This window comes from Trachypithecus francoisi, unplaced genomic scaffold (genome assembly GCF_009764315.1).
Source record: "Trachypithecus francoisi isolate TF-2019V2 unplaced genomic scaffold, Tfra_2.0 Lachesis_group0, whole genome shotgun sequence".
Lineage (NCBI taxonomy): Eukaryota > Metazoa > Chordata > Mammalia > Primates > Cercopithecidae > Trachypithecus > Trachypithecus francoisi.
Window position 1 is genome coordinate 32,341,330 of NW_022681453.1, and position 21,671 is coordinate 32,363,000.

At 42.2% G+C, this 21,671-nt stretch overlaps 1 protein-coding gene across 16 annotated transcripts in view; it reads left to right on the forward strand.

Annotated features, from left to right (window-relative positions):
- ATXN7 (ataxin 7) overlaps positions 1–18,828 on the forward strand; it is a 143,838-nt gene extending 125,010 nt beyond the window's left edge. For 12 of the 16 annotated variants that reach the window (XM_033210321.1, XM_033210328.1, XM_033210325.1 and 9 more), the window contains 5 exons: positions 3,520–3,785; positions 5,633–5,831; positions 6,195–6,316; positions 10,868–11,846; positions 12,991–14,801. In XM_033210321.1, the coding sequence (XP_033066212.1) occupies positions 3,520–3,785; positions 5,633–5,831; positions 6,195–6,316; positions 10,868–11,846; positions 12,991–13,179 (1,755 nt within the window). In that variant the 3' untranslated portion in view covers positions 13,180–14,801. The other 4 variants (XM_033210332.1, XM_033210334.1, XM_033210329.1 and 1 more) reach the window with 3 other exon arrangements.
- The last annotated feature ends 2,843 nt before the right edge of the window (positions 18,829–21,671 follow it).

The following is a 21,671-nucleotide window of genomic DNA, read 5'->3' on the forward strand; positions in this document are numbered from 1 at the left end:
TTATAGAGCTCATATAAGTGGAATCATGCAGTGTTTAATCTTTCTGTGACTGGGTTATTTATCTTAGTATAATGTCCTCAAGGTTCATACTTGTTGTAGCATATAGCAGAATTTCCTTCTTTTTAAGGGCTGAATAATATTCCAGTGTATATATATACTGTGTTGCCTTCATCCAGTCACCTGTGATATTTTTTCTACATCTTGTCTATTGTAACTAGTACTTCAGTGAAAATAGGAGTTCTAATAGCTCTTTGAAATTCTGATTTCATTATTTTGGATAAATACCCAGAAGTGAGGTTGCCAAACGTTTTTTTTTTTCGACTCAAAATCTTCAAGGAGTTTGACTAACATTCTTCCTGTGCCTTTATTGCTAGGTGGACTGACTTTGAATGGGTCTGCATTTTTCTCCCATCTTCCTTTTCAAATGATATGTTCTCCCCTTGTCCTTCTTTAAGGGTGTCATTACACTCTGTGGCATTGGGCTAAGCCTGTTATTGCATTAATATGTCTTCAGACCCAGCTCGTCATGATATTGGCATAGAACTAGCAGAAAATGCAGCATCCACCAGGCCTGCCCTTTTACAGGATGCCTTGACTTTTTTTCATTGTTTAGTCAGTTCTTTTCCTTTTCCTTGCCTTCACTTTGGTCTGAATCTATTAAGCTCGGTAGGGCTAAACATGCCTGCGTGTCCCTACCCTGAGTGTTTCCCAAGTTGCTGCCAGGTGTCTTCCGTCTTAGACTTAGAACGTTATCTGTTCTCTTCACCATCAGGGGATTTGCTGCTTTTTGTTCCCATTACTCATTCTCTGTTATCCGTCTGCCACCCTTACTGCCCCTCCTCACTTTTTCATCTGTCTAATATCCCGTCGAGTTTCCCCTTTGCCTTCCATGCAGAGAGATTTGTGACTCCTGTAGCCTTTGTCCATTCACTCATTGTAGAACTTTTTATTACATACATCTGTGAGCACAGACCTCGCTCATTCTAGGTCCCAGGGAATAAAGGGTTTAGCACAGTAACCACATGTTCCCTATACTTGTGGCGCTTACAGTCTAATGAAAGAGATGGAGATTATTGATCACCGAAATAAGTGTAAAATTACCACTGATGAGTTATAAAAAGATGAGAGGACTACATTATGAAAGCCTGCAAAAAGGGAGTTTGGGCAGGGAAGGCTTTCTTGCCATAGGAACATTGGGCTGAAATCAATATGATGATTTATCTGGGCAGAGAGGGATGGGAGAGGTAGGAGAGGTGGAGGAAACAATATGTGTGAAGGCTCTGTGACAGGGACAGAGCAAATTCTTTAGAACCTTAAAGCCAACGAGATGGCTGAACAGAAAGAGGGAGGAAGAGGTACGTGGGACCAAAGGAGCAGGGATCAGTAAGCAAGGGTCTTAGAGTGTGCAGGGCCCCGGAGCCTAGTTACACAGTCAGTCTTTATCCTGTGAGCCTTGGGCAACCCCTATCGGATTTCTGTTTGGAATGTTCTTCACAGCTCAGTAGAAACCCTACTTACTCTTCAAACTGAGCTGGGAAAATGTATCTGCCTGCTTTCTTCATTTGGCTGTACTGTGCTAGGCACTGGGAACATTCAAGCTGAGGAGAGGTTTATACATCTGCTTGGAGAGACAGGCAGGTGGACCGGTAATGTTATATGTTCATTTGTTCTTTCAACACATGTTGGAGGGCCATTATTTTTATAAACTTTTTGTTCAAAGCATTTAAGTACCAGGTATTCTTCTAGATGCTGGTACAACACAAACAAAACAAAGTTCCTTGTCTTCATTTAGGTTACTTTCTTATGGATATTTTTCATATTAAAGAAAATCAAGTAAAAATGTAAAAAGCTAAACACATTTATCTGTGCCAGGTTAGATTATTTAGGTAGACATAGTTGCGGTGTGTCTCGTAAGGAGGTGGGTTGTGTTATTCAACTGAAAATGGTAGTTAGAAGCGTGATTCCCTTTTTAAGTCCCTAAAGTTGTAGCAAATATGCCAATACATTTGTATTATGTGTAGGGGTATGCATACATTTATTCTGTAATATAAAAGAAGGAAATGTAGGTAAATTCATGTATGTTTATGGATATGTGATTGGGGCCACTGTAGCTCATGTAAACTCGTCCATTCCTCAGGATTAGCATCTCCTTGCATTTTTACAGACTGAGATCTCAGCAGTATGGAATGGTCAGGTTGAACTTGAGTAATTGGACTTGACTGCCGATAAGATTTGCCCAATTCTGACCTGTTTACACTGGTACATTCGACTGTGTCTTCTGTTAGCAATAGTATTAGGCTTATTTGTTTTGTTTTGTTTTTTGTTGTTTTTTTTGTTTGTTTGTTTGTTTTTGTTTTTTGAGATGGAGTCTCGCTCTGTTGCCCAGGCTGGAGTGCAGTGCCCGGATCTCAGCTCACTGCAAGCTCCGCCTCCTAGGTTTATGCCATTCTCCTGCCTCAGCCTCCCGAGTAGCTGGGACTACAGGCGCCCGCCACCTCGCCTGGCTAGCTTTTTTTGTATTTTTTAGTAGAGACGGGGTTTCACTGTGTTAGCCAGGATGGTCTCGATCTCCTGACCTAGTGATCCGCCCGTATCGGCCTCCCAAAGTGCTGGGATTACAGGCTTGAGCCACCGCGCCCGGCCTGTTTTGTTTTGTTTTAATGCCAGTAACTATGAAATGTGTTTGGACTACAGGCACGTTTTCTTATAAGATTTGCTTCAATCACAGGTTTGTATTCGTTGCCTTAAGACAAACACTGCCATAATTTGACTTTTCTTTTTCCTTTGTGTGCCCATTTCTTAATTTTGAAATTAGACATTGTCTGAAGACCCAGGGGTATTGTCCATCCCATTTCCTTGATTTCCATAGCCAGTGTCTATCTATAGGGATTACTTTGTTTCCCTTCCTATTCATAGCATTTCTTCTCAGCCTCATCTGTCCAGTGCTCCTTGGCTGTGGCAGTCTGTCTGCAGAATGCTTTGGGCCACTTTACGTTTTTACATGGCATTTTCATTGGAATAGAGAGATGCAATTGCATTGAATTTTTATCCTCTGGAAGTTACTAAAAGAACACTTTCTGATACATGTTTTATGGAATAATTGTTTCTTCCCTTTAACATTCAAAATTTTAAATGGTTCAAAGAGGGTTTTTCTAATGGAGTTGATAAGAGCCCCCAAATCCAAATTGCCATTGTGTCACAAAACATGACTACTTGTCATATGGCACTAATGGTTGCACTTAGTTACATACCAGGTATCACCGCTCACATTTCTTCTTTCTTCTGATGGAAGTAAGATTTCCAGATTCTTCTGCATTTAGAGCCTGGAATGTATACTTCTAGTCTAGCTAGGGAGAAAATATTGGGCTCTTAAGGTTTTTAGCTTATCAAATGCTGAGTACCCTTTCACTATGCTTATGGTCTAGGTTGCTTTTTTATTGGGAGTGGTGTTTGGGGATATAAGACAGACCAAAAATTAATTATGAGATTCTTCAGTTTCTGTATTTTTTTGGTCCGCAGACACATTCCTTAACCCAGCGCAGGGCTGTCCAGGGTAGAAGAAAGCGATTTGATGTGTTATTAGCCGAGCACAAAAACAAAACCAGGGAAAAGGAATTGATTCGCCATCCGGACTCTCAGCAACCACCGCAGCCTCTCAGGGACCCGCATCCCGCCCCTCCTAGAACGTCACAGGAGCCGCACCAAAACCCTCACGGAGTGATTCCTTCTGAATCAAAGCCTTTTGTAGCTAGTAAACCTAAACCTCACACCCCCAGTCTTCCAAGGTAAGTCAAACCCTCCAACTCTTTCTCCCACCTTCGGAGATGAGACTTGCACATACTGTAAAATCTCAGTATGGTCATGATGTTGAGAAACATACGTCAGGCTCACTGTGGAGATAGTTTTCTTAAGGGAGTTTTACTAGGAAAAAAAAAAAGAGGTTGAGTTCATCAGTAAGTTTCAACCAGGGCTTCTCTTGGTTGTAAATGCAAGCAGCAAAATAAAGCTAGAGTTATCTGCTGTATAGTTGCTCAACATCAAGTGTCTCAACCCTGTTGACCAGGCAGAAATTGGTCCTTCCTGCGGGTTAGTGACAGGAACTCTTCACTGGCTTTGGCAGCAGTTTCCCTTTCATTTCTCTTTATATAGCAGTGGGAATTCTTGCTGGGGACAGGCATTCAGCCTGAGTTTTTACAGCATCCGTTTATTAATGTGTTTTTTCATTCATTCATTTGGGGCTTTGTCCCGAGCATGTATTAGCATTTTAGTAGCAGAGTAAATAGTGAATCAGAGTGTTTTAATGAGAACTTATACACATACCTCAGAGACAGTGATGGTGGAATATGTCTGTGTTTGTGCTTATATACTGAACCAAGTTGAAGTAAAGACTGTACCTAGTTTCCAGAGGGAAGGGAAAAAGAAAGGCGTAGAGAAAGAGGGGCTTCCATGTTAGCCGTTCATTTATTGGCAGCAAGAGCTTCTGCTGAGGAATGTGCCAGCCATCGGTTGCTATTGCTTACCATTTCACCCGCATGTGTCTGATCTTTAAAATGGTTGCATAAAGGTGGAAGCACCTCCCTCGTGGAAACCCAGGTGTCTCTTTGAGCCTGTCCCAACATGAGCTGTGTGGTTTCTATGCAGTATGCTGGAGGAGCTATCAGAGGAGGCTCCTCAAAGTGTGGTCAGGACCTGGCCAGAGATTCCTCCCCAAGTCCTTTCTTTGGTCATCTTCTCGTTGAAGTTTTTGCATCTAGAAAAATGTAAGAGGCCATTAATTCCAGAGGCCATTATAGGTGTAGGAAAAATACTGCCTTAAGTAAGAGGCTGTAGGCTATTCACATAAAGTGGTAATACCACCTTATTCTTGTATCACCTCCTGTCTCTCCTAGGTTATCTTAGAGCACTTTGTGAATTACAGTCAGCCCTCTGTATCCATGGGTTTCACATCCATGGTTTAAACCAATTGCAGATTGAAACTATTTGGGGAAAGAAAAAATTGTGTCATACTGAACATGTATAGGCTTTTTTCTTGTCTCAGTATTCCCTAAACAATACATTACATAGCATTTACATTGTATTAGGTACTAAAAGTAATCTAGAGATTATTTAAAGTATATGGGAGGATGCGCATAGGTTTTATGCAAATACTACACCATTTTATATCAGGCCACTTTGTACATTTGTGGATTTGCAGATTTGGCTATCCCCGGGAGGTCCTGGACTTAATTCCCCATGGATACCGAGAGAAGACTGTGTTTCATTTATTGTCTAGTAAACCACATCCAGTTGAAATTTGAAGAGAAATCAAAGAATTGTGTTAAATTCCACATATATTTTCCCTTCTTTGGGGGAGAATAGAAGAGGGACCTGAACCACCCAAATGGCAATAGAAAGGATTCGTTCTAAGTAATCTTGATTGTATCTGGCAAACAGCTGAACTTAACATCCTACAGTTCAGGAGAGAGGTTCCTTTAATCCCAAGCCACCTGGATCGGCATCTGTTTTCCCCCCAGTGCTAGAGGTGGAATCCAGGCCTACCCTAGGTTGTTTTGGATACATTGTTGTATCTCAGTTAAGGTGGCTGATTCCCAGGTGTGTGATCTGATCAGTGCTGCACTTTCTACTCACCAAGGCCTCCAGGCTGCCCTGCTCAGCAAGGTGGGAGTGCCCCCATTGACCCTCCTCCAGTCCATGAATCTCCACACCCTCCCCTGCCTGCCACTGAGCCAGCTTCTCGGTTATCCAGTGAGGAGGGCGAAGGCGATGACAAAGAAGAGTCTGTTGAAAAACTGGACTGTCATTATTCAGGTCATCATCCTCAGCCAGCATCTGTAAGTTCCACGTCCACCCCCGCGTTGACCCTCCCCACACAGCATGGACAGGGCACTGCAGGGGGGCGCGCCAGGGACCTTGGCATGCCCGTATGTGTGGGACGCTGTCAAGGTGTGAGAGAAGTTCAGAACAGGGTGCCCCAGAGGCAGCACGCACTCTGTATGGGGGACATCTCATGCTTTTTTCCCTTTCTCTTCCATGACACTCAGGGCTAGGCATTGTCACTCTCGTGCTTCACAGCCTCCGGTACTCAGAGGCAGTTCTGTCTTTCCTGATTAGCTCCTTTCCTGAAGGAGTGAGAACCCTGACTGGGCATGCCAGTGTGGGAGTCAGCAAGCACGCGGCTATGTTTTCTCTTGCAGTTTTGCACATTTGGGAGCCGGCAGATTGGAAGAGGCTATTACGTGTTTGACTCCAGGTGGAACCGGCTTCGCTGTGCCCTCAACCTCATGGTGGAGAAGCATCTGAATGCACAGCTATGGAAGTGAGTGCCTGTTGTTCTTGGGGAGAGGAGCTGACTTTACACAGTGCTGCGTTGTCTTTTGTTTCCTGTGAGACTGATGTTACGAAGATATGCTTATCTAAACGAAGCTGGCCTTTGGCCCTGAGAAGGTGCCTTGTCATTCATTCATTCATTCATTCACTCCACAACTACGTATTGTTCTGGGTCCTGGGGTTCAAAGCAGAAGGACTCTCATGTGTATGGAACTCACAGTCTAGTTGGGATTGGCTGAGGGGAGAAAAAAACTATTCTACAGAAGAATGAGATGATAGCTTGTCCTAAGTGAGAGAATGGAAACAATAACAATCACCAAGACTTACTGAGAGCCAACTATACACCAAACAGCTTAGATATACTTAACATTCACAATTCTCTTGTCAGTTGACCATGATTATACCCTCCCCCACACCCCTGTTTCTTTGTGTGTGTGTGTGTTGTTTTTTTTTAATAGATGACAAAACTGAGATACAGTGTCATGCAGCAAGTTAGTGGTAGGGCCAGGAATTGAACCTAGAGGTAACATGTTTTCAAGTAAACAGCTGAAAATATACACGCCAGAGGGATTCAGGGAAAGCCTCTGTGAAGAGGCAGATGGATGAGAAAGAGCAGTCACTGGGATGGTGGGGAGGAGTGGGTTCTGGGCAGAAGGAAGCACCTGTGTCAAGGTCTTGAGTCAGAAATGACAGCTTTTTGGAGAGATAGCAAGAAAGTGAGCATGGTACAAGATGAGGTCCAGGAAACCAGCAGGGGTCAGGTGACACTGAAATTGCTTCAAGGTAGAGGAGCCATGTGCTCCAGTTTGCAATTTAAGACACCTTGTGTGATATTATGTACTTAATGCTTCCCAGACAGGATTTTAAGTGGAAGAAGAGTTCCGTGGCCAAAAAGGTTTAACTCAGCCTTTCCTGTAAAAAAAAAAAAAATTGTTCTATTTTTTACTGCAGAACTTCTCAGAGCCTTTAATGGGCACTGTGCTTTGTAACTCTTGAAGCAGGGAATGTCATGTATAATGTGGAATACGTCCCAAGCTCTTTTCACCTCAGAACCTTTCTTAGGGGAACATCTTGGAGAAGTAGTATTCGGTGGGAGTGACTTTCGTGAATAGTAAGCTTTACTAAAGTGACTGTCCAGTAATCCCCAGGCCATCCCAGATCCTCTGTTTGGGCATCATTTACTAGGGCCTCCTTAAATGGACTCTGCCAGTACATTCATTTGCCTCCCTGTTTTGGTTTTCTAATAAAGTCAGACGCTGGTCAGAGGCCTTGGATTGTCTGCAACCCAAAGAACCATCTCCATGATCATTAGTAGGACTTACATTTGTTTCCTTAGAGGACCAGATCCAGAGCACTGTTACTCTGCTTTTCTTTTTCATGTTTCTTTCTGGTTCTTGCTGGGTAAGAGGTTCTTCTTTATGAAGGAACATTGTCCCTGGCTAGACACAGAATCAGGGGACTGGTTTTGGTGGTTCTGCAGGGGTTTTTCCACACTAGAACTCCCTAAGATACATGAAATCTCAACTTCATATTTCTTCCAGCTACCCACTGGGACTTGGAAAGCACATTGAGCTCATGAAACTATGGGTTTAATGTACTCCTAAGAGTGTAGAATGGACTTCTGAATATTTTATCCACATTATGTTGGTATGTGGCTTATGGCCAACAGTTTGAGCAAAGATAGTTTCAGTTCCTAGTGACTTGTACGGTGAGACTTTCCTCTTGATGTTGTGAACTTTTTAAAAAGTAGGATCATAAGGTCAGCTCTCCTGTCTACTCTCTGTTCTGTCTGAAGGCTGCCTACTTGCTTCCAGGAAGAAGGAAACTGACCCTTTCCATTAGCATGACCACTGGTTTTTAAAAAGTCTACAGCAACAAGGGACGTGTTGCTCAATAATGAGCTGGCACACAGGCTTGGGGCAGATGAGACCTTGGTGCATGATGCCCCCCAACATAGGAGTGCTGGTAGCCTTTTCAGGCAGCCCTTGAGATTTGCTCTGGGGAGCTCAGCACTTCTCATCCAGAGAACTATTCTCACCTGGCATCTTTGAAGCCCTCAAGGAAACTTTCAAAGTGATCCAGGTCCCATCCTACTGGCTCAGCCCAAAATCCTTCTTCCTTAGAGGGTTATTGTGGTGAAATTGGAGGTAAGTGAAGTGGGAATTGAGTATGAAATGAGTAAACTTCAGTTTGTGGAGTCTCTGGCCAGTGGTGAAATTAGACCAGCACTTTCTCTGCAGCATGGCCATAACCTGAAAGGCCACTGCCCACCTCCTGTGATTTCTGTGAACTGCTTGTCCTCTGTTGATTTGGGACCAGTATCCCATATTCCCTAAGAAGGGGCTGGGATGGTTTTCAAAGGTTTTTGTTGGTGTTATTATTATTATTTTTTTAACTTTTTGAAATGGTAATACAGTCACTGGGCTTAGAAAAGGAAAAACGAGCCTGAGGCAGAAGAATGGCGTGAACCTGGGAGGCAGACCTTGCAGTGAACCTAGATCGCGCCACTGCACTCCAGCCTGGGTGACAGAGCAAGACTCCGTCTCAAAAAACAAAGGAAAAACGAGTATAAAGAGGCATACATTGAAAATCCCGAGTCGTCCTGTCTCCTACATGCTTGTTTTCCACCCAGCCCCCACAGACGTTACTATTTTTTATGTATCTCTACATAGTTTATTTTTGCAAACACAAGTCAGTATGAGTACATAGTGTTATTTTGCTTCTTTATACACAAAAGAGTAATTAACTACTTAAAAGAGCTTTTCTAAGAGGAACTTGTAATTGCCTCTTGGAGAGATGCACATCCTTCCCTGCTCTGGAAGGGAAGACTTGGTTCCAGGCAGCGTGGTCTTTAGGCCCTGGCTTCCTGAGCCACCTGGTGGTGAGCAGCAGGGCTTGGACTTCATTTAGAGCAGGGATTCTGGATGCCCCAGAATCAGCCAGGGGCCTTGCTGCCATACAGCTTCTGATGCAGTCAGAAGTCATTCTGGGGTGGGGCCCAGGAACTCAGCTTTCCTAACCAGCCTCTCAGGTAATTAATGACAGTGCCTGCCACCCTCCTCTATGAGTAGTGCGGAGAGCCTAGCCTCTCAATCTTAGTTCCACATTAGAATCCCCTGGAGAGATTTAGAAATTACTGATGTCTGTCCGCACTCCCCGCAGAGACTCTGGTGTAATCGGTATGGACGTGGCTTAAGCTCCACAGGTGACTGTAGTGTGCAACAGCTGGAGTTGAAAAGCACTAACATCAGGCCAGAGCTGCACCCTTGAATGGGGTTTTGGGTTTTGTTTTTTGTTTTTCAAAACAGGGTGTCACTCAGTCGCCAAGGCTGGAGTGCAGTAGTGTGATCTCAGCTCACTGCAACCTCCACCTTCCGGGTTCAAGCGATTCTCTTGCCTCAGCCTTCTGAACAGCTGGGATAACAGGTGCATACCACCATGCCTGGCTAATTTTTGTATTTTTAGTAGAGACGGGGTTTCACCATGTTGGCCAGGCTGGTCTCAAACTCCTGACCTCAAGTGATCCACCAGCCTCGGCCTCCCACAGTGCTGGGATTACAGGTGTGAGCCACCATGCCTGGCCTGATGGGATTTTTAAAGCATTTGCAAATACTTGCAGTCATTAATTCATTTTATTAATAACAGTAGTCTTTAAAAGCATCTGGAAATCACCTGGGCAGAAGTCTAGGCCAGCTCTCTCACTGGGGTAGTGGTTGGGTCAGCCAGGGCTACTCTGTAAGTCAGGATCAAGGCAGTCCTGGCACTTGCCTTCCAGTCAGGTCTTTTTCTCTTCTGTCACCTCAGTTTAAATTCTGCCGAAGAAGTTTTTGAAATTTTGTTACTGTCACATTTAACATTCAGAGCTAAAATAAAAGGAGACCCTCCCTGGTTTGAATTTAGACAGTTTCCGCATCCCCTGATAAATATCTTGCCCACACATTCTTAACAGAATCCATTGTTATAACATCATGCTGAATATCCCTTGATACTGTGGGGCTTTAGTCCCTTTTTCAGGCCAATAGTTATGACCTAGCAGTTGCTGTTAATTAGCTGCACCCTTCCTTTTCTCTCATTCATTCCTGAATTCTCTAAAAATTTATTCAGTGCCTTCTGTGTTTCCTGCACTGTGCTGAACACTAGGACTACAATGGTAAATAAGCTGGGGATGACTCTCTCTGCAGAGGATTTGATGATTAGCAATCCGACACTTAAAGGATGAGCAGAAGTTGGGGTATTGGGTCATGGCATTTTCTCAGAATATAAGGAACGGCTGGAAGCAGGGAACAGGGCATTGGGGGTGGGAGGTGGAGTTAGAGGCTGGGGTAGTAGCAGCAGGGAGTTGCACACATATAGTTACTCTAAGAGCCCCAGGAAGGCATTAAAGAATTTGAAGGAGAGAGGTGACAGAATTGGCTTTGTAGTTCAGAGCGATCGCTTTGATGTGGATGATTTCTCTGTGTCATAAGCAAAGAGGATGCCAACTGAAAGTCTCCGTGAATGGCTGTGGTCAGTGTCATTCACTGTCTTCTCATTTTTTCAGGAAAATCCCACCAGTGCCCAGTACCACCTCACCCATCTCCACACGTATTCCTCACCGGACAAACTCTGTGCCGACATCACAATGTGGAGTCAGCTATCTGGCAGCAGCCACCGTCTCTACATCCCCAGTCCTGCTCTCATCTACCTGCATCTCCCCAAATAGCAAATCGGTACCAGCTCATGGAACCACACTAAATGCACAGCCTGCTGCTTCAGGGGCGATGGATCCTGTGTGCAGTATGCAATCCAGACAAGTGTCCTCTTCATCCTCATCCCCTTCCACGCCCTCTGGCCTTTCCTCGGTTCCCTCCTCCCCTATGTCCAGGAAACCTCAGAAATTGAAATCCAGCAAATCTTTGAGGCCCAAGGAGTCTTCTGGTAACAGCACTAACTGTCAAAATGCCAGTAGCAGTACCAGTGGCGGCTCAGGAAAGAAACGCAAAAACAGTTCCCCACTGTTGGTTCACTCTTCCTCCTCCTCTTCCTCCTCCTCCTCTTCTTCTCATTCCATGGAGTCTTTTAGGAAAAACTGTGTGGCTCACTCTGGGCCTCCCTACCCCTCAACGGTAACATCTTCCCATAGCATCGGCCTCAACTGTGTGATGAATAAAGCAAATGCGGTGAACATCCGGCATGACCAGTCAGGGAGGGGCCCCCCCAGCGGGAGCCCTGCTGAATCCATCAAGAGGATGAGTGTGATGGTGAACAGCAGTGATTCCACTCTTTCTCTTGGGCCCTTCATTCACCAGTCCAATGAACTGCCTGTCAACTCCCACGGCAGTTTTTCCCACTCACACACTCCTCTAGACAAACTCATAGGAAAGAAAAGAAAGTGCTCACCCAGCTCGAGCAGCATCAACAACAGCAGCAGCAAACCCACAAAGGTTGCCAAAGTGCCAGCCATGAACAACGTCCACATGAAACATACAGGCACCATCGCAGGGGCACAAGGACTGACAAACAATTCCCTCCTTCATCAGGTAGGAAATGGACTATGACCCCCATGGGAATGCCCATTTCCTCTCCCTTAGGATCTTTTGCCAGCTCAGAAATGTGTTTGGTTGGATCGGTTGGTTGGTTTGTAAACAGATATTCAGCTTCATGGTGTCTTAAAAAAAAAAAAAAAAAACAGTTCACAGCCATATGAAGGTAAAACAGGCTCTTCTGCCAGAATTTCTGGTGCCTTTGGAAGATGCTCTTCGGAAAGAAAGTACAGTAATGCGTTTTTAGTAGATAGAACCACAGAAAGCATCAGGCATGACAGCAAAATCATAATTGGAGGGGAGTCCCTTTATGAGATAGCCAATAATGTGTTATCCCAATGCTGTGAAGTGTGTGCCATTCAAGGCTTTAAGGAAGGAAACAGGCATTGTTTCCTGGATAGTGGTTCTTTAGTATGTTCCTCTGAGGAAAGCTGGACTAAAATTAAACTGATCTGGAAAGGGGTGATTTAAGATTTAAAATGAGGGCCGGGCGCAGCGGCTCATGCCTATAATCCCAGCACTTTGGGAAGCTGAAGCAGGCGGATCACCTGAGGTCAGGAGTTCGGGACCAGCCTGGCCAACATGGTGAAACCCCCGTCTCTACTAAACATAAAAAAATTAGTTGGGTGTGGTGGCACACGCCTGTAATCCCAGCTACTCAGGAGGTGGAGGCAGGAGAATTGCTTGAACACGGGAGGTGGAGGTTCCAGTGAGCCAAGATCACACCACTGTACTCCATCCAGCCTGGGCAACGGAACAAGACTATATCTCAAAAAAAAAAAAAAAAAAATTCTTTTTCCCTCTCAAAAGAATTTCAGATATTCTGGTTAAATCTCACCCCTTATTTTCTCTTCCCGTTTTTGAGGGAGGCAGGAAAAACAGGATTCAGTATGGGCATAGCAGAAGATTGAAATCTCATTCCAAGCTTATAGTTAAAAAGAAGTCTGCATATGAACCCATCAGTAGAGAAGTGGCTAAGTGGTTGTGGGATCCATAATTAACCATGACTTTCTCTCTTAGGCTGTATTTTTGTCTCATCCCAGCTCTTCTGCCTGTTACTGACCTCACCTGTAGCTGTTTCTTCCAGCTTCCTTTGCTCTAACTTCCAGCTCATCTCTCATCTTGTTATTTTATTCATCAGGATATCTCCTCACCTTGCTTACGAACAGGAATTTCAGCAACATCACCCCAGAGCCCTGATTTAAAATGTGAGGCTCTTTTTCATGGTTTTTTTTCCCCTTTCTCGTCTTCAGAACTTAACTCAAATGCCAGCCAGGTTAGAACTTTTTCAGAAAATACCAAGAAGTTTCTTAGTATTTTCTTAGTGTGATATAATTTTCCTCTAATATTTGGGTGAATTAACACCCAGTGCCAAAGGTATGGGGAAAATATTTGTGAATTTAACCAGCTGCATACATTATGGGTTATTATGTGTTGTTTGGCATTCTGATCAGGGGATTCCTGGACAAATGAGAAGTGTGCTTTTCCTTCTTGGTTTGTAGTTACTCATTACAGTTTATAAATCCAATATAAACACAGAAGACATGATGTACCCATTATTCATCACACCGTCGTTGAGAGTAGAGTCCCCAGGAGACATGATCCCCATGGGAGGGGCATCCCATTGTGCTGTAATGTCCATCTCACATCTGTATTAGTGAGCACACTGTCTTCATTTAGACAGGAGTGTAGATCTTAATGCCCACAAGTAACAAAAAGGACAGAAGGGGGCCAGGTGGGGCACAGCAGAGATTTGACAGTGCCTACTAGAAATAGGGCGACATGGAGCAGCTGGTTCCAGACATTTGTTACCAGCTTTAAAGAGAGGCTGCAGATCTGGACTTGCATTTGAAATTTAGTCGAGATATATGTGTGTATGTGTGTGTGTATATATATATATACACATACATATATCCACATACATACACACATACACTTTTTTCTCTTCTTAAATCTGGTATAGCCTATGTATCTGTGGGCTATCTTTGGCTCATGACCTGCCATTTTGCCACCTTTGATTTTTACCATATAGTGGCACTGTGTCTTACTAGAACAATGCAGACAGCCTAACTTTGGGCTTTTTCCTTAAAATCAGTTTCCACTTAAATTTGTGTTGTAGAGAGATTTTCTCTGCAGAGGAATACTTTTTTTTTTTATGCTGCACAAATCCTGGGGCAGGAGTAGGGGTGCTTGCTTAGAGATCAAAGGATCATTGAACCCCAAGAAGTGTTGCACATTTTTATGTCTTTGTTCATTTATCTTATAGCTTTCATAAGAATCTCAAAGGGACTCATGACCCCAAAATGCTTTAAAGAATGCTGCTGTTATAAAAGTAGGGATCTCTACTTGCTGTTCCTTGTGGAGCTGCCTTTAAAACAAAAATAACTGGGCTAGTTGAAGTTTTCTAAACAAGGGGATGAAGAGTGGGACATGCTAGGAAGTCTGGGAGATGATGGGGTTGGGTAGTGACCCCCAAGAGTCTGTTCATGGCCTCTGCCACCAAAGATGTAAAAGCCCACTGTGAATGCCAGAGTTTCCTCTCCCCCAGCACGGGCACTGCCTTGAGTGCGAACCGTCATGCCTGTGTGTGCTGGCCCTTGACCTTGTTCCCTTCTCAGTTAACAACCTGGAATACCTTCAAGGACACAAAATCAGTAAATAAAACCAACAGGCAAACATAAGAGCCTTTTCTCTAAGCTAGAAACCCAGGATCCAGGCCTGCATCTCTTCTAGCCATTTGTCTAGAAGTGAATCTTTGCAATGATTGTGCCCAGTAGTAGTGAAGGCATTTGAAAGCTAAGGCCAAATTCTGTAGCTGACTGTTCCTGGTGTCACTCAGTCAATGGAGACTTTAGTAGTGTGCAGTCTTTGGAATATTCTTGTTTAGAATCAAGAGAGTGCAGTGTGCAAACGCTTACTTACCTTTTCATTATTTCCCCACCCCCTCTTCTTTGAAAGCCAAAGGCACGTCCCTGACAGCTGAAAATAGCACGGGGAGGAATAATGCGGACACTTTTGAGGACAAGTTACACCTCCACTCAGCACTCTGGACTCCACGATGCCTTTGAGTCTGTTTTCCCAACCTCCTGTGGGCCTCAAGGGTAGAAACCTGCCTGGCTGTTGTTTTAACAGAGGATTTCCCTGAAGCTTTGTCTCTAGCAGTGAGTACTCATAAAGGACACTGGATCAAGTTCAGCCACCGAATTGCTTTTATCAGTGTTAAAGTGGTCTGGACTGCTTGTACCAATCTGTGAGAAGTTTTTGTTTTTGTTTTGTTTTTTAACTTGCAGTATATCACGGAGCCACTCTTCAAGTAGATTGGCTGGGCAAAAGAATGTTTTGGCAAGAGCGTTACTGTAGACCTTTCTCCCTCCTTCCTTTTACTACTTTTTTTTTTTTTTTTTTTTTAACACTGTCGTCTGTAGGTCACTCTCCAGCAGTTAGGCACCTTAACTGGAGACCAGAAACCTTCCAGAGGACAGAGGGCTGCATCCCAAGCAACCCTCTGAAGAAGGAAATTAGGCTTTAGATTTTGATAGCAGTGTTCCAGGAATGAAATACGGATATTAGCCCAAGGCACCATGACAAAGTAGCCCAGCCTTTTGAAAGTAATTTGGGAAAAGAAACTGTCAGAAGTTTCTAACTTACAAACTGGTTTGAGATTTTCGATGCCCAGACAGCAAGTATAATTATTTTGGAGACTTTTCATGATACAAAAGCAATTCTGTGTGATTTTTTTTTTTTTTTTTTTTTTTTTTTTTTTTTTAAGAAAGAGAATGCAAGCTAGTTTTGAGAAAGGAAGGCCAAATTGGGTCGGGGGAGGGTGGGAATGAGGAAGTTAAAATCACTATAGGGAGAAAAAATTTTCAAGATTTCCAAAGAGAAGAAATTTTCTTAATCCATTAAGTTTTCATGGTAAACAGTATGTCAGATTGGGTTGGTTGTCCTACCTAGTCTGTTTTTGAAAGTCACCTTTTAAAGTGACATTATTAGATACACTTAAATGTTTCCGAGGCACTCTCTGCATTACCCTTGTTTTCCTCTTTGGATACTGTCCTGGGACTAAATGTAGGTTTCCACTTCAGGCACTTCTGGCATTGTGTGTTTTTGTATGCACTCCCCTTCATGCCACTCCAGATGTTTATTTGGATGTGGTTGGGGATGAGAGCAGACACCAAGGGAAGGGAGTTGGAGAACATGTAAGTCCCGACCTGAAGGTCTTTTGTGATGTGTGTATCGGATTGCCCTGACCCACACCCTCCTTTCTTGGGATTATACCAGCCATCTTCCTGAGAGTTTTGGAGCCCTCTAGGATATTTTTTCTAGTACCCCAACCCTAAAGAAAGACCTTAATATGTTAAAACAGCATTGCTTGGAGAAGGTGTCATTGAATTCGGGTATGAGCCGGAGCCTTTAAATGGGTGCTTCCACCACTACAGGCTTCTGACAAGAGAACCAGGCACTGTTGCTTAGAAAAACACACAAAGTTGCCGAACACAGGGTAAAATTTCCACGGCACTGATCGTTGCCCTGGCCAGGGCCCTATGAGAGCCAGTCAGTACATCCTTTTTTCCCTACAGTTCTTGGGTTTCAAACTTCAGTTTCAGGGAATTTCAAGTCAACAACAGGTAGAATGAATAAACTTGGTTACCAGCCTAATAATGTGAATTGCTACAGAATTATTCTTATTATGTAAGAAAACAAAAACCTTATGCAGATACTTTAGCTATAAATTGATGTAAAATACTGATTTTTTTAAAGGAAGGAGAGAACAGTATCTTGTTCAATTATTATGCAATCAATCAGTAAATGTTTTTAAAATGATACTACAGGAGAGCTTAGTAAGGAGAGGGCATGGATGGGCCAGTTTGGCATAGTTAGGATAAATCAATGTGGTTTCCATCCCAGTCGGGGAAGAGAGAGGAGGTGAGAGGGAATCAGAACGTACCTGTTGATTCCTTGGTGACAAGTGCAATGGGGTATGGGTAGAATTTATTTTCAGAGCCAAGAGGACTTGATGGTTATAAATAAAGTTGCCTTTAGCAATGGAATTTACAGATAGATCATGTTGTTCCGAAAGATGTGAATAGGATCCATGATAACAAGTTGATTCAGAACAATGTAGATATTTAGATTAGCAAGTATTGAACATTTGATTTCTTAGACTGAGGTTTTAATTGAATTTCATTATGTCTCCCGGTAATACACAGAGCATCGGGATTAGGAAATTAGCCATTTTGGATTCTGCCTGCCACAAACAGACCTATTCTAAACAGTGCTATTAAATTTTAGACTGTTCAAATATTTTATTTTCTCCTACAACTACTTTTTATGATGATGAACAATTAAGACCATTTAAAACACGGGAGTACAAGTATTTTTTTGAATTAAATTAACTTGCAAAAACCAAATTTGCAGTGGTTGGGTTGTTTCTAGACAGACTTTGGTATCAATTTAAAACCAAGATAATTTTTATATTCTTTCCAATAGAATTTCATGACAACTCCTGCAGTTTTCTTAACCTACAAAAAAAAAAAAAAAAGTGCTGCAATGATGAACAAAGAATTATACAAAACCTACTTTTGTATCTTTATTTTGGAATTTCTTGTTCTATTATAAATATGGAAGTATCCCTATTTCAGAAGACATATTTTGTTAAAAATGAATTGTACATATTTAAATATGTATTTTTGCACAGGTCTTTTTTTCTGATAATCCTGTTTTGGTACAATTGAGATCATCTAGTATTTATTTATTAATTAATAAAAGTAAATACCTTTTTATAATTTGAAGTGGTTCACTGCCAAGCCAATAGTTCTAGAACCTGCCTCCTTTACAGTTTTAAGGGATGCCTCTGTTCTGTGAAAAGTCTTTGTCCCTTTTAGTGTCTCGGGAGTGGATTCATACAGATGAAGTGGGCATTGCTTCTTCCTGGTTGCCTGGTTTCCCGATAGACTACATGTAACTAAGTGACACACTGCTTTTCTTTTGTTAGTATTTTATGTGTGAGAGTGTGTGATTGCGTGTGTGTGTGTGTATACTCTGAGCACATGTATGTTAGTATGTGATGTGGTTTAAAACTAATGGAAAAAACTGAAAAGTGCCTGAACCTAGTTTTAAGCTTAGACAGAATCTCTTTAAAAAGACTTGAATGTTCAGTTGAACTTTTGGAGTTTGCTTTTTTCCACATAAATATTGTTTCTAAAATTTTAGGGGAGGAGTTGAAAACCACCCATGCTGGTAATTTTATAAGGTATTTTAAAATTAAGACCTTTTGGTTCATAGTAATTCAATTGGTGATGGATTGCCTGGTGGCACCAAGGGTTGCAAATCTTTTTGTCAGCCAGCAACTTACACGATGTGTCCGTTTTGTTATTCACTCATGAAATACAATTTAAAATAAAATATTTAAAATATTTTGTATTCCAAAAATATAATACAAATAAGTACCTCTGAGAACATGAAAAAAATATAATTTGAAAAATGTAACTTATAAAGGCAGCTGTCTTCCTGTAAGAGTTCTGTTGCCAAGGAATTTCTTAATGTCGCTCATTCTGTCCAGGGGGTTTGGGGGGATTGGGCTTTGAAAAAATATTGTTAAAACGTTTGTTTAGCAGAAAAGAATCATTTTTACATTTTGTGCAAAACATTTTACATTTTCAGATCATTTAAATGAGCACTACATACTGTCAGTGTGAATGTAGGGCCTTGAAAGCATTTTGCTTTTTTTTTTTTTTTTTTTTTTTGAGCTTGGTTATAAAAGCAATCTCCTGTGTTAAAAACGTGTGAATAGTTTGGTAATTTGTACACATAATCAAGAGCATCTCAGCTGGACTTTGTGTTGGCTGCTGTATAGAACATGAACAAATGTCAAGGGATAGAAAATTACTTTGGATATTTAAAAGAGAAGAAATATATAGTCTATTTGTTTTGTAACAAGTTTCTGTAAATAAAATAATTTATACTATTTATAAGAAAAGGTTGTGCTTTGCTTTATAAGAAATTAGCTTGTGGAACAAACATGTTACTTAATGGGCAATAAAATTAGGACTTCTCAATAAATAAGGTTGGCTGCATGAAATATTTTACATGTTTCTGCCTCGTTGTGATACTAAACTCTTTCAGTCTACTCTGACTTTTCATCACTTTTGGCATTGAACACCCTTGTGAAGCCCCTTCACTTTAGCCTCCCTGTTATATAAGCTAAATACCTCTAAGACCGGAGGATGTTTCCATTTGCGGGCACAAAGCTTTGCCTTGGATAAATTAGCAACTGTGTAAATAGTGAACACTGCTGTATTCTGGCCTTGCATGTTTGTGAAGGAAACAAGAGGGAGTTGATGGATTGAGAAACACATTCTGTTTGTACTTAGGTGCAAAATTGATGACATGTAGTTTTGATTTAAGATAAGCTTTTTATCTAGACCTGGTCTAATCTCTTCCTTTTACATACCTCCCTTACTGGCAATACAAGTGCATTTTAGTATTATTTGGAACACAGCATAATCATTTACCTCTAGAAATCCAGACATTTTTACTGTTTGCAAATCATTCTGATAAATTATTTTTGTTGCTTACAATAAGAGGAGCAACTGCTTTGTATATTAGCAAAAATGTTCATACCTGATATGAAAGAGTCATGTTGGCTTCAGTTCCTACTGCCCTATGGACTTCCCATTCCCTCCTTACTTAAGTCAGCCACCCACTCAGTACTTCCCACAAATCTAATCATGAGGTGCTCTCTGTAGGTAAATCCTTTCACCATGGGTGTCCTCAAACTTCCCAAGAAAAGGTTCAACTGCTAAGTCAATCTCTTACCCTTTTTAATTCCATTCCCTTGCAGGTATCCCGGCGCTGCATAACAAGATGATCCCAACTCAAGGAAAAGGGTTTAGCAGTGTTGGATCTTGGCATATGTGGGATTTCACCAGGCAGAAAGGCAGACAAGAGTAAGATTCTAGGCAGATGGAGCAAATGCGTCGAACATGGGTATGAAGATGTTGAGGGATAGAGAATAATTCTGCAGGAATTTTGCTGGATGGAAGGGCCTTATAGGGTTAGAGAAGCTGGTGTCAGACTGTCAAGGACCTTGAATGTCATGGGGCCTCATCCAGGAACACATGGGATCAGGCTTAGATTAACCCAAATGTAACGGTCAGAGCCCAGAGATATTTCATGGTCCAGTCCTAGCACCGTGCAGCTGCCAAAAGTCAAAGCCATTCAAATCTGTACTGAAAACTTTGGAAAATCAAAGACACACTTAAGTCTCTTTCCGCCTCTCTTGAATTCTCACTCTCTTTTGCTTCAAAGATCTGTCTTTACCTGCCCCTGTCCCCAGTCCTAACAAAAAGCACTCCCCTAAATCAAGTCTAAGTTCCTCTCCCTTCTCACTCCTTTCTTGTAAGAAGTTCTTGCTTCTGTTGTTAATGGAAGTTAATTAGTCTTTCACTTTGTAAGGCTGTAATTCTTGGCACTTGTTATCCTCATTTTCTACATCCAAAACCCGTGAACTAGAATATCTCTTAGGAGGTAAGGAGGAGTGAGGCTATCAGCCGAAGAAAAAGTCTCCAGAGGGAAGGGGAGAAGCACTTATAATTTAATACTTTGTCAAAAAAAATCTCTGCCACCTATGGCCCCCCAGTAACAATGGAAGACAGAATCAACAGGTGAGAACCTCGGACAAAAATAAGTTACAAAGCTGTTGTAATCCAGGTAAGAGCTATTAAGTTTCCAAACTAAGGCTGACCATGAGGATACCTGATACTGATTTCAGAAATCTTTTAAAAGTAGAACCAACAGGCCTTGAGGTCTAATTCTATTCAACATTAAAGGGAAGAGTGAGTCTAAGAAGACTTCATGTTTTTAGCTTGGCCAAACCAATTGAGCTTTAAGTGAAATGTGTGATATGGCAATAGAGAAGGAAAAAGACATGATGATAGATTTGAGCTGCTGGTGGGAAATTGTGGTTTAGTGCCCAGCTGGCTGTAGAGGCTGGATGGACCTTAGGAGGGAGGTTTGAGCTGGAAAATAAAGATGGAGAGTTGTCATTCACTTTTAGATGATCAATGAGGTCATAAGGGTAGATGAGTTTACCTGGGAAAATTAGGTAGCTATTCGATTTGGCTTCTTATGTTAAAATAATACTTCTCTAGTTAAGTACTTAATATACCCGACACTGTGCCAAGTTATATATATCCTCTCTTTTACGAAGCCCTCATAGGGCAGATATTTTGATTCCAATCATACTGATGAGGAACTCCTAAGAATGTATCTTGCTTAAGGTCCCATGACAAATAGGTGGCAGATCCAGGATAATTCAAGCCTGTCAGAACAGTGATTCTTAATTTTTCCCCTCCTCAGGCTCCAGGAATCACATGAAGTTACGGATCCTGTCTGACCGAGGCACAGGCACGCTACATTTTTATATTCCGCCTCCAGGATATCACAAACCTGAAGCCCATCCTCCATGGCCCAGAGAGAAAACCCAGGACAAGACCTTGGAGAAGACTATTTTCATGAAGACAAATGGAGAAAAGCACTAGAGTAAAAAGTCAGAGAGGTAAGGAAAGGCAGAGAAGAAGGGTGAGATTGAGATGGTTACAGGGTTAGAAGTTTAGAGTCGATTCCATTATAATTATCAATGCCATCTACCCATTTAGGTAATGTTTTATTATCCTGCTGTTTAGTCCAGGGTAACTGGAACAGCATGTATTGGTTGGGTGGAAAAGTTAGAACTTGGGCAGGGACATTGCCAAAGAATTAAAGAGTATGAGTGAAGATGTGACTGAGTGATTGATGATAGTCTGAATTGGGTATTCAGGG